Below are 10,766 nucleotides of genomic sequence, written 5' to 3'. Positions count from 1 at the left end.
TATATATATATATATGTATATATATATATATATATATATGTATATATATATATATATATATATATATATATTCCCTCCAATTACTCTAATATTGAGAAAGGTCTCATGAGTTACAAATATCATCTTTCCACGTAGGAATGTCAGTTCTACTTTAATAAGTCCCTCATGATTTCTCTTTCCTGTTTACCTTTTCATGCTTCTCTTGAGCCTTGTATTTGAAAATCAAATTTTCTATTCAGCTCTGGTCTTTTCATCTAGAATGCTTGAAAGTTCTCTATTTCACTGAATGTCCATTTTTTCCCCTGAAGGATTATACTCAGTCTTGCTGAGTAGGTGATTCTTGGTTGTAATCCTAGTTCCTTTGACCTCCAGAATATCATATTCCAAGACCTCCAGTCTCTTAATGTAGAAGCTGCTAAATCTTGTGTTATCCTGATTGTGTTTCCACAATACTTGAATTGTTTCTTTCTGGCTGCCTGCAATATTTTCTCCTTGACCTGGGAATTCTGGAATTTAGCTACAATATTCCTAGGAGTTTTCCTTTGGGGATCTCTTTCAGGACGTGATCGGTGGATTTTTTCCATTTCTATTTTGCCCTCTGGTTCTAGAATATCAGGGCAGTTTTCCTGGATAAATTCTTGAAAGATGATGTCTAGGCTCTTTTTTTGATCATGGCTTTCAGGTAGTCCAACAATTTTTTAAATTATTTCTCCTGGATCTATTTTCTAGGTCAGTTGTTTATCCAATGAGATTTTTCACACTGTCTTCTATTTTCTCATTCTTTTGGTTTTGTTTTATAATTTCTTGATTTCTCATAGAGTCGTTAGCTTCCATTTGCTTCATTCTAATTTTTAAGGAAGTATTTTCTTCAGTGAGCTTTTGGACTTCCTTTTTCAATTTGGCCAATTCTGCTTCTTAAGGCATTCTTCTCCACATTGGCTTTTTGGAGTTCTTTTGCCATTTGGGTTAGGCTATTTTTTAAGGTGTTATTTTCTTCAGTATTTTTTTGGGTCTCCTTTAGCAAGCTATTGACTTGTTTTTCATGATTTTCCTGCATCACTCTCATTTCTCTTCTCAGTTTTTCTTCTACTTCTCTTACTTGCTTCTCAAAATCCTTTTGGAGTTCTTCCATGGCCTGGGACCAATTCATATTTTTCTTGGAGGCTTTGGATGTAGAAGCTTTCACTTTGTTGTCTTCTTCTGGTTGTATGTTTTGATCTTCTTTGTCACCAAAGAAAGATTCTATGGTCTGAGGTTTTTCTTTTATGTGTGTGTGGTTTTGTTTTTTTTTTCTTGAGCTGTTTGCTCATGTTCCAAGCCAATAACTTGACTTTTAAACTCTTTGTTAAGGTAGGGGTCTGCTTCCTGTGTGGAAGATGTACTGTCCCAAGCTTCAGGGGTTTTGTGCAGCTGTTTTCAGAGATACTTCTAGGGACCTGTAAATTTTTAGTTCTTCCAAGGTGGTATGATAAGGGGCGAGGTGTTTACTCCTTTCCTGGCTTGTGCTGTGGTCTATGAGTGACCACAAGCATTCTTTTCTGCCTTGGAACTGTGAAGAGGTTTCCCTCTCCACCACTGCCACATGCTCCAGCACGCCAACACTCCTCCTTGCCCCAGGACTGCCATCCAGGACTAAGACCCAGATCCAAGCACAGGCAAAGCAAGAATCCTGCCTCAGCACCAGCAACAAGATCCCTGCAGTCCTCCTCTGATCAGCTGCTCAATCTTCCCACTGTCTGTGGGATGAGAGCTCCAGAAGCAGCTGCCACCCCAGGGCTGTGCCAGGACTGGGGCGAGATCCAAGCTCCTCTCTTACCCAGGTCCGACAGACCTTTCCTACTGACCTTTTAAGTTGTCTTTGGCGTTTGTAGGTTGAAAGTCTGGAAACCGCTACAACTGCTAGTGATCCAGTCCCCTGAGGACTGCTCCAGGTTTGCTGAGGCCTGGTGTTTGCCTGTGTGGCCCATGCTGATCTGTGCTCCTTCCCCAGCCCAGCACAACAGACCTTTCCCATTAACCATCCAGGTTGTCTTGGGCTGGAAATTTGTTTCACTCTGTCTTTTTGTGGGTTCTGCTGCTCTAGAATTTGTTTAGAGTCATTTTTTACAGGTATTTGGAGGAGTATGGGGGGAGCTCAAGCAAGTCACTGCTTTTACTCTGCCATCTTGGCTCTACCCTGTGTAATTATCTTTTAGTGCATACATATATACATACCCATGTACATACATACATATATATTCCTTTCAAAGAGTTTTCATTTTATGAGTGTGGTCTATATTCAGGTGACATTCAGATTAATTTGGTAATTGCTATTTGATCACTTTTCAGTATTCATACTATGACCCCAGCTATGGTAATAAAATATTGCCTAATAGAGATACTTTACCTTGGCCTTTTAGTTCTCCTGGCTTCCTTTGAGGCTCAGCTTAAAGCTCACATTCTGCAGGAAGCCTTTTTCAGTACCCCCAGTTAGAAAAACATTCCTCTTTCCAATTACCTTCCACTCTGTGGATGTATCTATATATCTTATATGTGCCTAGTTATTTACATATCATTTCCCTCATTAAAATATATGCTCCATAAAGGCAGGGACCGTAGTTTGTTTTTGGTTTTTTGCTTCTTTGTATCCCCAGCACTTAGGACAGTGCCAGGCACATAGTAAGGGTTTAATAAATGCTCTTCAATTAATTGATTGATTTTAATCAGAGACAGAAGAAAATAACATTTGTCCCAGCACTTGTCCACAGTGCAATTACCAGAGGCTGAAATAATGAAGTTTCACTAAATTAATGAAGGGTGAGCGAGCACGCGCACATATGCACACTCACACACACACACACACACACACACACAAACACCTGATTAAGTGGTATTGACAATTACTACATTAGAGACAGTATGGTTATAAACTGTCACAATTATAAGGCGCCTTTCTTCATATAAACAAAGGTGTTTATGGTTCCCATCAGCAGGACATGGATACTGCAGTGTTATTTCCCCCAGCAGTAGGGATGGTTTCCAATCACCTAGCCACACTTACGTGGTCCTTGTAACTAACACTACATTCTTGTAAGATGGTTAACATTAATAGGTATAGTAGAGAAAACAGACCTATAACCTTGATCTCATCAGCAAAGGATTTTCCAATAAGCTAAATTATTTTTATCCTGTGTGAAAATTTCTGACAAATACAAAAACAAATTTTACAGGCTAAAAAAATCTGAGTTAGGCTGAAATAACTCAAAAGCCACATTCTCTATAAAGTTTTCTCTGGTTGGGGGCCACATGGGGGCCTGTGGAAAAGATTTTGGGATTTTAATGGTGTGAAAACTCAGTGAGTCAATGAGTCAACAGAGATATGGCAGCCAAAAAGTTAGTGCTCCCCTAGACTGTAGCATCCAGAACTCATCACCTCACAACTAGACTACTGCAGCAGCTTTCTAGGGGGTCTGCTTGCCTCAAGTCCCTCCCCACTCTGGTCCCACAATGTCACACACTCCCTCCATAGCTCCATCCCTATCACCTCCAGGATCAAATACAAATTGCTCTGTTTGGCCTCTAAAACCCTTCATAACTTAGCCCCCTCCTACCTTTCCAGTCTTCTTACACCTTATTCTCATCCACACGTTCTTCAATCCAGTAACACTGGCCTCCTGACTGTTCCAGAAACAAACCGCTCCAGTTCTTGGCTCTGGGCATTTTTTCTAGCTGACCCTCCCCAATGCCTGGGATGCTCTTCCTTCCTCATCTCCCCAGCTGGCCTCCCTGGTTTCCTTTAAGTCTCAACTAAAATCCCATTTCCTAACTCCTCAATTCTAGTGCTTTCCCTCTCTTTATTATTGCCTCGCTATCCTGTATAGAGCTTGTATGTACATAGTTCTTTGGTTATTGTCTCTCCTATTAGATTGTGAACTCTTTGAGGGCAGGACAAAGGACTGTCTTTTGTCTCTTTTGTATCCCCTCATTGCTTAACCACGCCAGGCACACAGTAGGTGCTTAACAAATGTTTACTGACCGACAGATCCTGAGAAGTAGTAGAGCTCGTTAGGAGCCACATTTTAGGAAAGACAGTGCCAAGCTAGAATGTGCCCAGAAGAGGGTGGTAAGAACCTAAAAGGGATGTACAGTACGTTTATAGGAGGATCAGCTGAAGGAATTGGTGATGTTTAGACTAGAGAAGAGAAGATTTAGAGGGGACATGAAAGCTCTGTTCAAGTGTCCGAAAGGCTGTCCTGTGGTGGAGAAAGGTAGAAAAAGGAGACTTGGACAACTTGGCCCCAGTGGGCAGAACCAGGAGCAATGGGTAGAGGTCATGCAGACAGGCAAGATGGCCAGATGGAACAGAAAAACATCCTGACAATTATTAGAGCTATCCAAAAATAAAATGGGCTGGCTTGGAAGGGCTGGGCTAGGTGGCCCCCGGGGGTTGCTTCAAACTCTTCTCTTCTATGACTTTTCCCCTCAGAACTCACAGATGTTCTGGTTAGCATCTCTCTAGCATATTTATCCTATAGCATCAGGAGCTCTAGTTACAGTTTTGTTTGCATTATATCCTCCTACTAAGACTTGATGTTCCACAAGGGAAGAGACGTTTCATTTAAATTCCATTTCTCCTTCCAGTAGCTAGCACATTGCTTTCTAAACAGTAGGCACTTAATAGATGATTGTTGTGGAGCAAATGTTGAATAAGAAATGTCTGATGTGCATTTTCCGAGACCTTGCAATCTGAAACCATATTTTGATTATATCACCTTAAAATACTTTTGTTTTATTTTTGGTTTTTTGGTTTTGTTTTTTTTTTTGGCTAGGCAATGGGGTGAAGTGACTTGCCCAGGGTCACATAGCTAGTGAGTGTCAAGTGTCTGAGACCAGATTTGAACTCAGGTCTTCCTGAATCCAGGGCCAGTGCTCTATTCACTGTGCCACCTAGCTGCTTCCACCTTAAAATACTTATACTGAAAATAGAGGTGAAAGTGCTGGAAGGGTACAGTGAGATTCTAGACAAAACTGAGATACTTAAACTAAAAGATAAGGTTAAAACTACAGATCCTCAATTTTTTTTTTGTAAAATTTTTACATTGGAAAATTAATATACATTTACTGAATATCAATATGATCAGGTTTTATATCCTTTTCCAGAAGTCTTAACTACTATTAAAGAGGAATAGGGAATTAGAGCACCTGGGATAAAGATTGGACCTAGAACTTCGTTAGTATAGGGCATTCCCAGATAAGGAACCTCTTAGCCAATGCAAGTCAGTACTTTCTCTTCAGCTTCTGTCTTAGAATTACCTAAAACACTGAGAAGGCTAAGGGACTTACCTATGACTATATAAACAACAATAGCAACAACAACAACAAAAAACATTGGTGGTCAAGGGACTAACCTCTCAATAGGTCTTTTAGAGGCCTAGAGTAAGTTATGGAAATCATTTATGCTTAAGAAGGTTTAAAAAAGAGATACACAAGGGTAGTCTCCGGCATCAAAGACACCTAGTACCACAAAAAGGACAAAAGGTCTCAAAGTTGTTAGAAAATAAACTTCCCCGAGTTCCTTACCTTCTTCTCGGCGTAGATTTCTTTCAATGTTTGCTACGCACGAAGCACAAGTCATGCCAGTGACCTGAATGTAGCATTTGGCTGGAATCTTTGCCTCCTCCTTATCATGGACCAGAGGTTTTGGCTCTTCTTTATTATGAGTTGCTATCATTGGTTTGCTGCATGTTTCATTATCTGAATCTAAAAGCAACATTTCCAATAAAGACTGTGTTATAAACAACAAAAGTTACTAGCTGTGTGACCCTAGGCAAGTCACTTAACCCCATTGTCAAGCCAAAAAAGAAAATAAAATAAATATACAACAAAAAGTTCCATTCCTGGGGGCAGGGGAAATAGGGTTTGCTTATTTGCAGTGTTACATCAAAAGGTTTATAGTCTATACCAGTGGTTCCCAATCTATAGGCCGATGACCATTGGAGGGCCATGGAGTTATTGCAAGGGCTCCATTTCATTAATAATATACCTTCTATGTACAAAACACCATATGTGTATGGAGTTTTCCAAATATACTACAAATCCATTTAAAGGAATCCTAAATAAATACTTTTTGTCAGTATGTATTTTCTAATTGTTGATTGTTGGATGTTAGAAAAAGGGTGCTCAACCTGGAAAGACTTGTATGGTCTGATGCTGAATGAAGTGAGCAGAACCAGGACAACGCTCCACGCTGTGTGATGACTAACACTGATAACTTAACCCTTCTCCAGTAATGCAAAGATCTAAGACATCTCCAAAGGCCTCATGATGGAAAATGTTATCCACATCCAAAGAAAGAACTATGGAGTTTGAATGCAGATTGAAGCATACTATTTGCTATTTTTTTTCTTCTGTTGTGTTTTGTTTCCTCTTTCTGGTGGTTCCTCCTATTAGTTCTAATTCTTACTTACAACATCACTAATGTGAAAATATGTTTAATAGGAATGTATATGTAGAGCCTATAGCAGATTGCGTGTCGTTTTGGCGAGGAAGGCGGGGACGGAGGGGGAGAAAAATTTAAAACTCAAAAGCTTATGGAAGTGATTGTTGATAATTCAAAATAAATTAATTTAAAAAATGGAAAAAAAAAAAAGAAAAAGGGTGCTCATAGCACAAAAGGTTGGGAATCATACCTGCAAAGATGCTTCCTGGTTATTTGACTAATAAAATATCCTTGGGATATCTCCCAGTATTGAATAAACAATAAGGCAAAAATGAAAATCATTAAGTGACTGCTGAGCAACTTGGTATCTTTCCACTGCTCTGACTCCCCATTTCCTTACTACCCAGCTCTGTCCAAGTGGAATCTCAATTGAATCAAAAGAGCACAGATCTTCCAATCACTGCCATCCTCCTATGAGTAGCTGGTAGATAAATTAAGAGGGGATAGACAGATAAGGGGAACTTTTCAAAATTACTTTTAATGGTCATATGAATATGTATAACACCCCTACAGAAGTAGATGTGATTGTTTTTAAGTAAAACAGGCATTAGCCTCATTGATACTTCTCTAGTTATCTGATACTTTTCGTGAGGAGGAGTTTGGGTAAAAGTCCCTTCCTGTTAATAAATGTTTACTGACTAACAGATGCTAAGTAGGAGTTCTGCTCTACTCTGCCCCAGTCAGAACATGTTTCTCCCCCTCAAGCGAACAACTGATATCACTGTTGGGATATCAAAATCACAATGGAAAAGCACTCTCCTGACCCACAAGGGGCTTTTAAACAGACAAAAAGATCAAGTTTACAGAAGAAAACTGGAAAAGATCGTACCAGTAACTAAATAAAAAGAAGGTAGAGAAAAAGTGGAAATTATTTCATAAATGCCTTTAATGGATTCTCTTGATAACTTAGTTATATGAACTAACTTTGACACAGCAAAGACAAGCCTAGATGGCAAGATCTGCAAGCCTTTAAACTGGGTTCAAATCTCAGCTCTGCTACTTACTTCCAATCTGCACAATCTTGAACTTATCCTCTCTGGGCCTTTGTTTATTTATCTGTAAAAAAGAGACTAACTGATTTTCTAAGGTCCTCTCCAGTTCTAAATCTATGATACATTGAAGTATGAGATAACTCCACCATCTATGAGGCTAAAACAAGCTTAGAGTTGAGAGTGAGAAGACTCTTCATGATGATTCTCCCATTCAACAAAACTCCCTTACCTATGCAGCCTAATTTACACAGGTGAAGCTATTATAAAACAAGCAGCTGAGAATGTTACCCTCCTTTTCAAGAGGTAACACAAGGTCCATTGATCAGCCTAACAGTGAGCTGGGGTGAAGGTCAAACTAGATTCCAGTGTTCCTACCTAACTCTTCACCTGAATCTAACCAATAAGGCCACATTTATCAAAAACAGCAACTTTTCCCTAATTAGCTCTAATAGGCAAAAATAAACCTACCACCTGAAGGCTAAAAACAGTACGGAAACTGGTAAGCCCAAGCTTTTAATTCTATTTAACTGTCAAAAATTAGGCAATGACTTTGGGTGGATGGCATGATAAAACATTTACACCTCTAATGAAACACAGGAAATATTCATTAAGCAGCAGCAGACATCAGAGCAGAGGATATTTGAGAAGGATTCTCTGCAGATCAGCAGTAATTAATGCCCTGCTGCAAGGTAAAATGCAGGGAATTTTTGCTTCAATCCTTCACTCCCTGGAAACCAAGGGAAGCCTCCACTCTCCCTTGTAGTCTCAGGAAATTCCCATCTAATGTTCCTCCCCTTGCTCCCTCTCTTCCTTCTAGAATTAACCACTACCTATGAGGGCGAGGATTGAGCACAGCCTAGCCCTACACCTGCAGTGAGTCGATATATGTGAAGAAAACCAAGAGGCTGAATAGCATTGACCACTAAAGGCCCTATGTGGTCTTTTCCCCATGGACAACTGGTTGGAGGCCTGCCTGGCATTCCTCTGTAGCGGAGCTGGTCTTCAAGGGATTTTATTTTGTTCAAATTTTGGCAAAAGTTCCAGTCATTTCCCCAAGTACAGGGAACTAGATTCTCCCAGTGTCTTAGCTACTTTTCTGGTCATGGGAAAACAACCGGAAGTGTTGGCCGTACCCTGGTATTTAGTACTCAGGAAAAGTACTGGGGCAGCTAGGTGGCGCTTGGATTCAGGATGGACCTGAGTTCAAATCCAGCCTCAGACACATAACACTTACTAGCTGTATGACCCTGGGTAAGTCACTTAACCCCACTGCCTAGCCAAAAAAAAAAAACAAGAAAGAAAGAAAAGTACTAAGACATACCAGAGTTGCCAAGGAAAAAATTCCAAAAGGTGTCTCATTTTCAATGGCAATAGTTTACCCCAGACAATGGGTAAACCCAGCTTATTTCCTAACTTAATCTTGCTTTTAAAACTCCCTTATTTCTTCAGAATTACCAATAATTACTCAGAAACCCAGCTCATGCAAAAAATTAGTTAATAATAGCAATCACTTAAAGTTTTCTTTCAGATTAATTGGGTTATTTCAACTCCAAGAGACAACTTAACCCTTAACCTATTTATTCTTCTGCAATTTTGACACCTTTTAAGTGTAAAAGAATCTTTTTTTTTTTTTAGGCAATTGGGGTTCAGTGACTTGCCCAGGATCACACAGCTAGTAAGTGTCAAGTGTTTGGTCTGAGGCTGGATTTGAACTCAGGTACTCCTAACTTCAGGGCCGGTGCTCTATCCACTGCGCCACCTAGCTGCCCCTAAGTGTAAAAGAATCTTGAGTCATAGAAGCTTAACCCGGCAGCATGACTTCCAAATGCAGGTCCATAAAACAGCCAATATTTGGCTGTTTTCTAGGCCTGACTAGTCAGACAGAACAAGAGAAGCCTCTGCCTAACCAAAGATGGGCCTAAAGGCTTTAGATGTCAGAACAAGAGAGTCAAATAAACCAGTTTCTTTTTATGAGCTTTCTTTCCTATAGGATGTATTAGCATTCAACTCAAGAAGCATTTACTAATCTCCTACTAAGTGCAAAACTCTGTGCAAGGCCAAGGCCACAAGGAGTTTCATTGTATTGGGGGTTCGGTATGTACAAAGAAGTAAAGTAAGAAAATAAGGGTTAGAGTGCTAACAAGTGAGAGTTCTCGACCCTAGGGCTGAGAACTTGGATAAGAAAAATTTACATCTTTAGTTTCACTAACCTCTAACTGAAATTTAGCATTTCCTTCAATTATTTAGAACTATGATTCGTAGAGGGGTCCATAGGATTCACCAAAGAGCACTAAAACACAGTGAATGGGGGGGCTCACAAGAGAACTCCTGGAGGAGCTAGGTAGTATGGGAGGTAGGCTTTGAAGGAAGCTATGGAATCGATTAGGCAGGAAGGAGGAGGAGGAGGAGGAGGAGGAGGAGGAGGAGGAGGAAGTGCATTGTGGGCACGGAGGAGGAGATGAAATGGCTAGTGTGGAGAACAAGCAGAGTAGGCAGCTAATAAAGTGAAAAGATCCAAAAAATTCCCAAAAGAACTTTCAGTGTGTTCCTGCAAACTAAATAATCATTGACAAAGCTGATGGAGGGATTAATAAATGTTTGTTCAATTAAACTGTTTCATCTGCCCACAAAGCAAGGCATCAGCAGAACTAGAAAATGGCACAACAATAATGATGGAGGAAACAGAATTCAGTTCTATCTGAAAACCCGAGTTCTTCTCTTAGTATCATCATCTTACCAGGGGTCAGAGTCAACATTCCCACATCAGTAACTAGTTAGTGTTTGCTGAAGTGAACTGAATTCTTGGGTGGAAGGAAACTTGAAACCTCTTCATTACACAGATAAGGAAAAGAAGACCCAGGGAAGCAACTTGGCTAAGGTCACAGAGCTAATTAAAGGCAGTTAGCTCTAGAACTTAGGACTCCTGGCTGTTTCCATTAGACCACACTTCCTTTTAATTATTTTCCTTTGTAACTGCTGTGAAATCCCTTTAATCTGGTAAGATTTCCAGAATTAGAGGTACTAAACCTTCTAGTCTTTCCATGTGATTTTACTAAGACAGAGGAATAAATATGTGTCAGAAACTAAGTCTTTTGACATTCTCCATATTAAAGTGAGTGGAGTTAACACCAAGAAAAGGTCACCTCCTGCCACGCACGTCTTCAACGGTCAATAAGAGTTAGTTCCTATTTTCCTGTCATGGATCTGCCCCAATCACTAGGCACAGGGAAGCACATTTTACTTTGTCTCAGTTTCTGTGAGAGTGAAATGGGAAGGTCTCTGTGAGACAATCTTTG

At 40.0% G+C, this 10,766-nt stretch overlaps 1 protein-coding gene across 3 annotated transcripts in view; it reads right to left on the bottom strand.

Moving 5' to 3' along the window:
* The window catches only part of ATP7A (ATPase copper transporting alpha), a 118,722-nt gene that overhangs the window by 38,372 nt on the left and 69,584 nt on the right, over positions 1–10,766 (bottom strand). For all 3 annotated transcript variants that reach the window (XM_027839579.1, XM_027839593.1, XM_027839587.1), the window contains exon 5: positions 5,560–5,739. In XM_027839579.1, coding sequence (XP_027695380.1) covers positions 5,560–5,739 — 180 coding nt within the window. The remainder of the gene's footprint in view (positions 1–5,559; positions 5,740–10,766) is intronic.

The sequence above is a fragment of the Vombatus ursinus genome, unplaced genomic scaffold (genome assembly GCF_900497805.2).
Source record: "Vombatus ursinus unplaced genomic scaffold, bare-nosed wombat genome assembly UNPS02004691.1, whole genome shotgun sequence".
NCBI classification, from domain to species: domain Eukaryota; kingdom Metazoa; phylum Chordata; class Mammalia; order Diprotodontia; family Vombatidae; genus Vombatus; species Vombatus ursinus.
The sequence above is the reverse complement of the archived record's forward strand: the minus strand, read 5'-3'. Positions and strand labels throughout refer to the sequence as shown.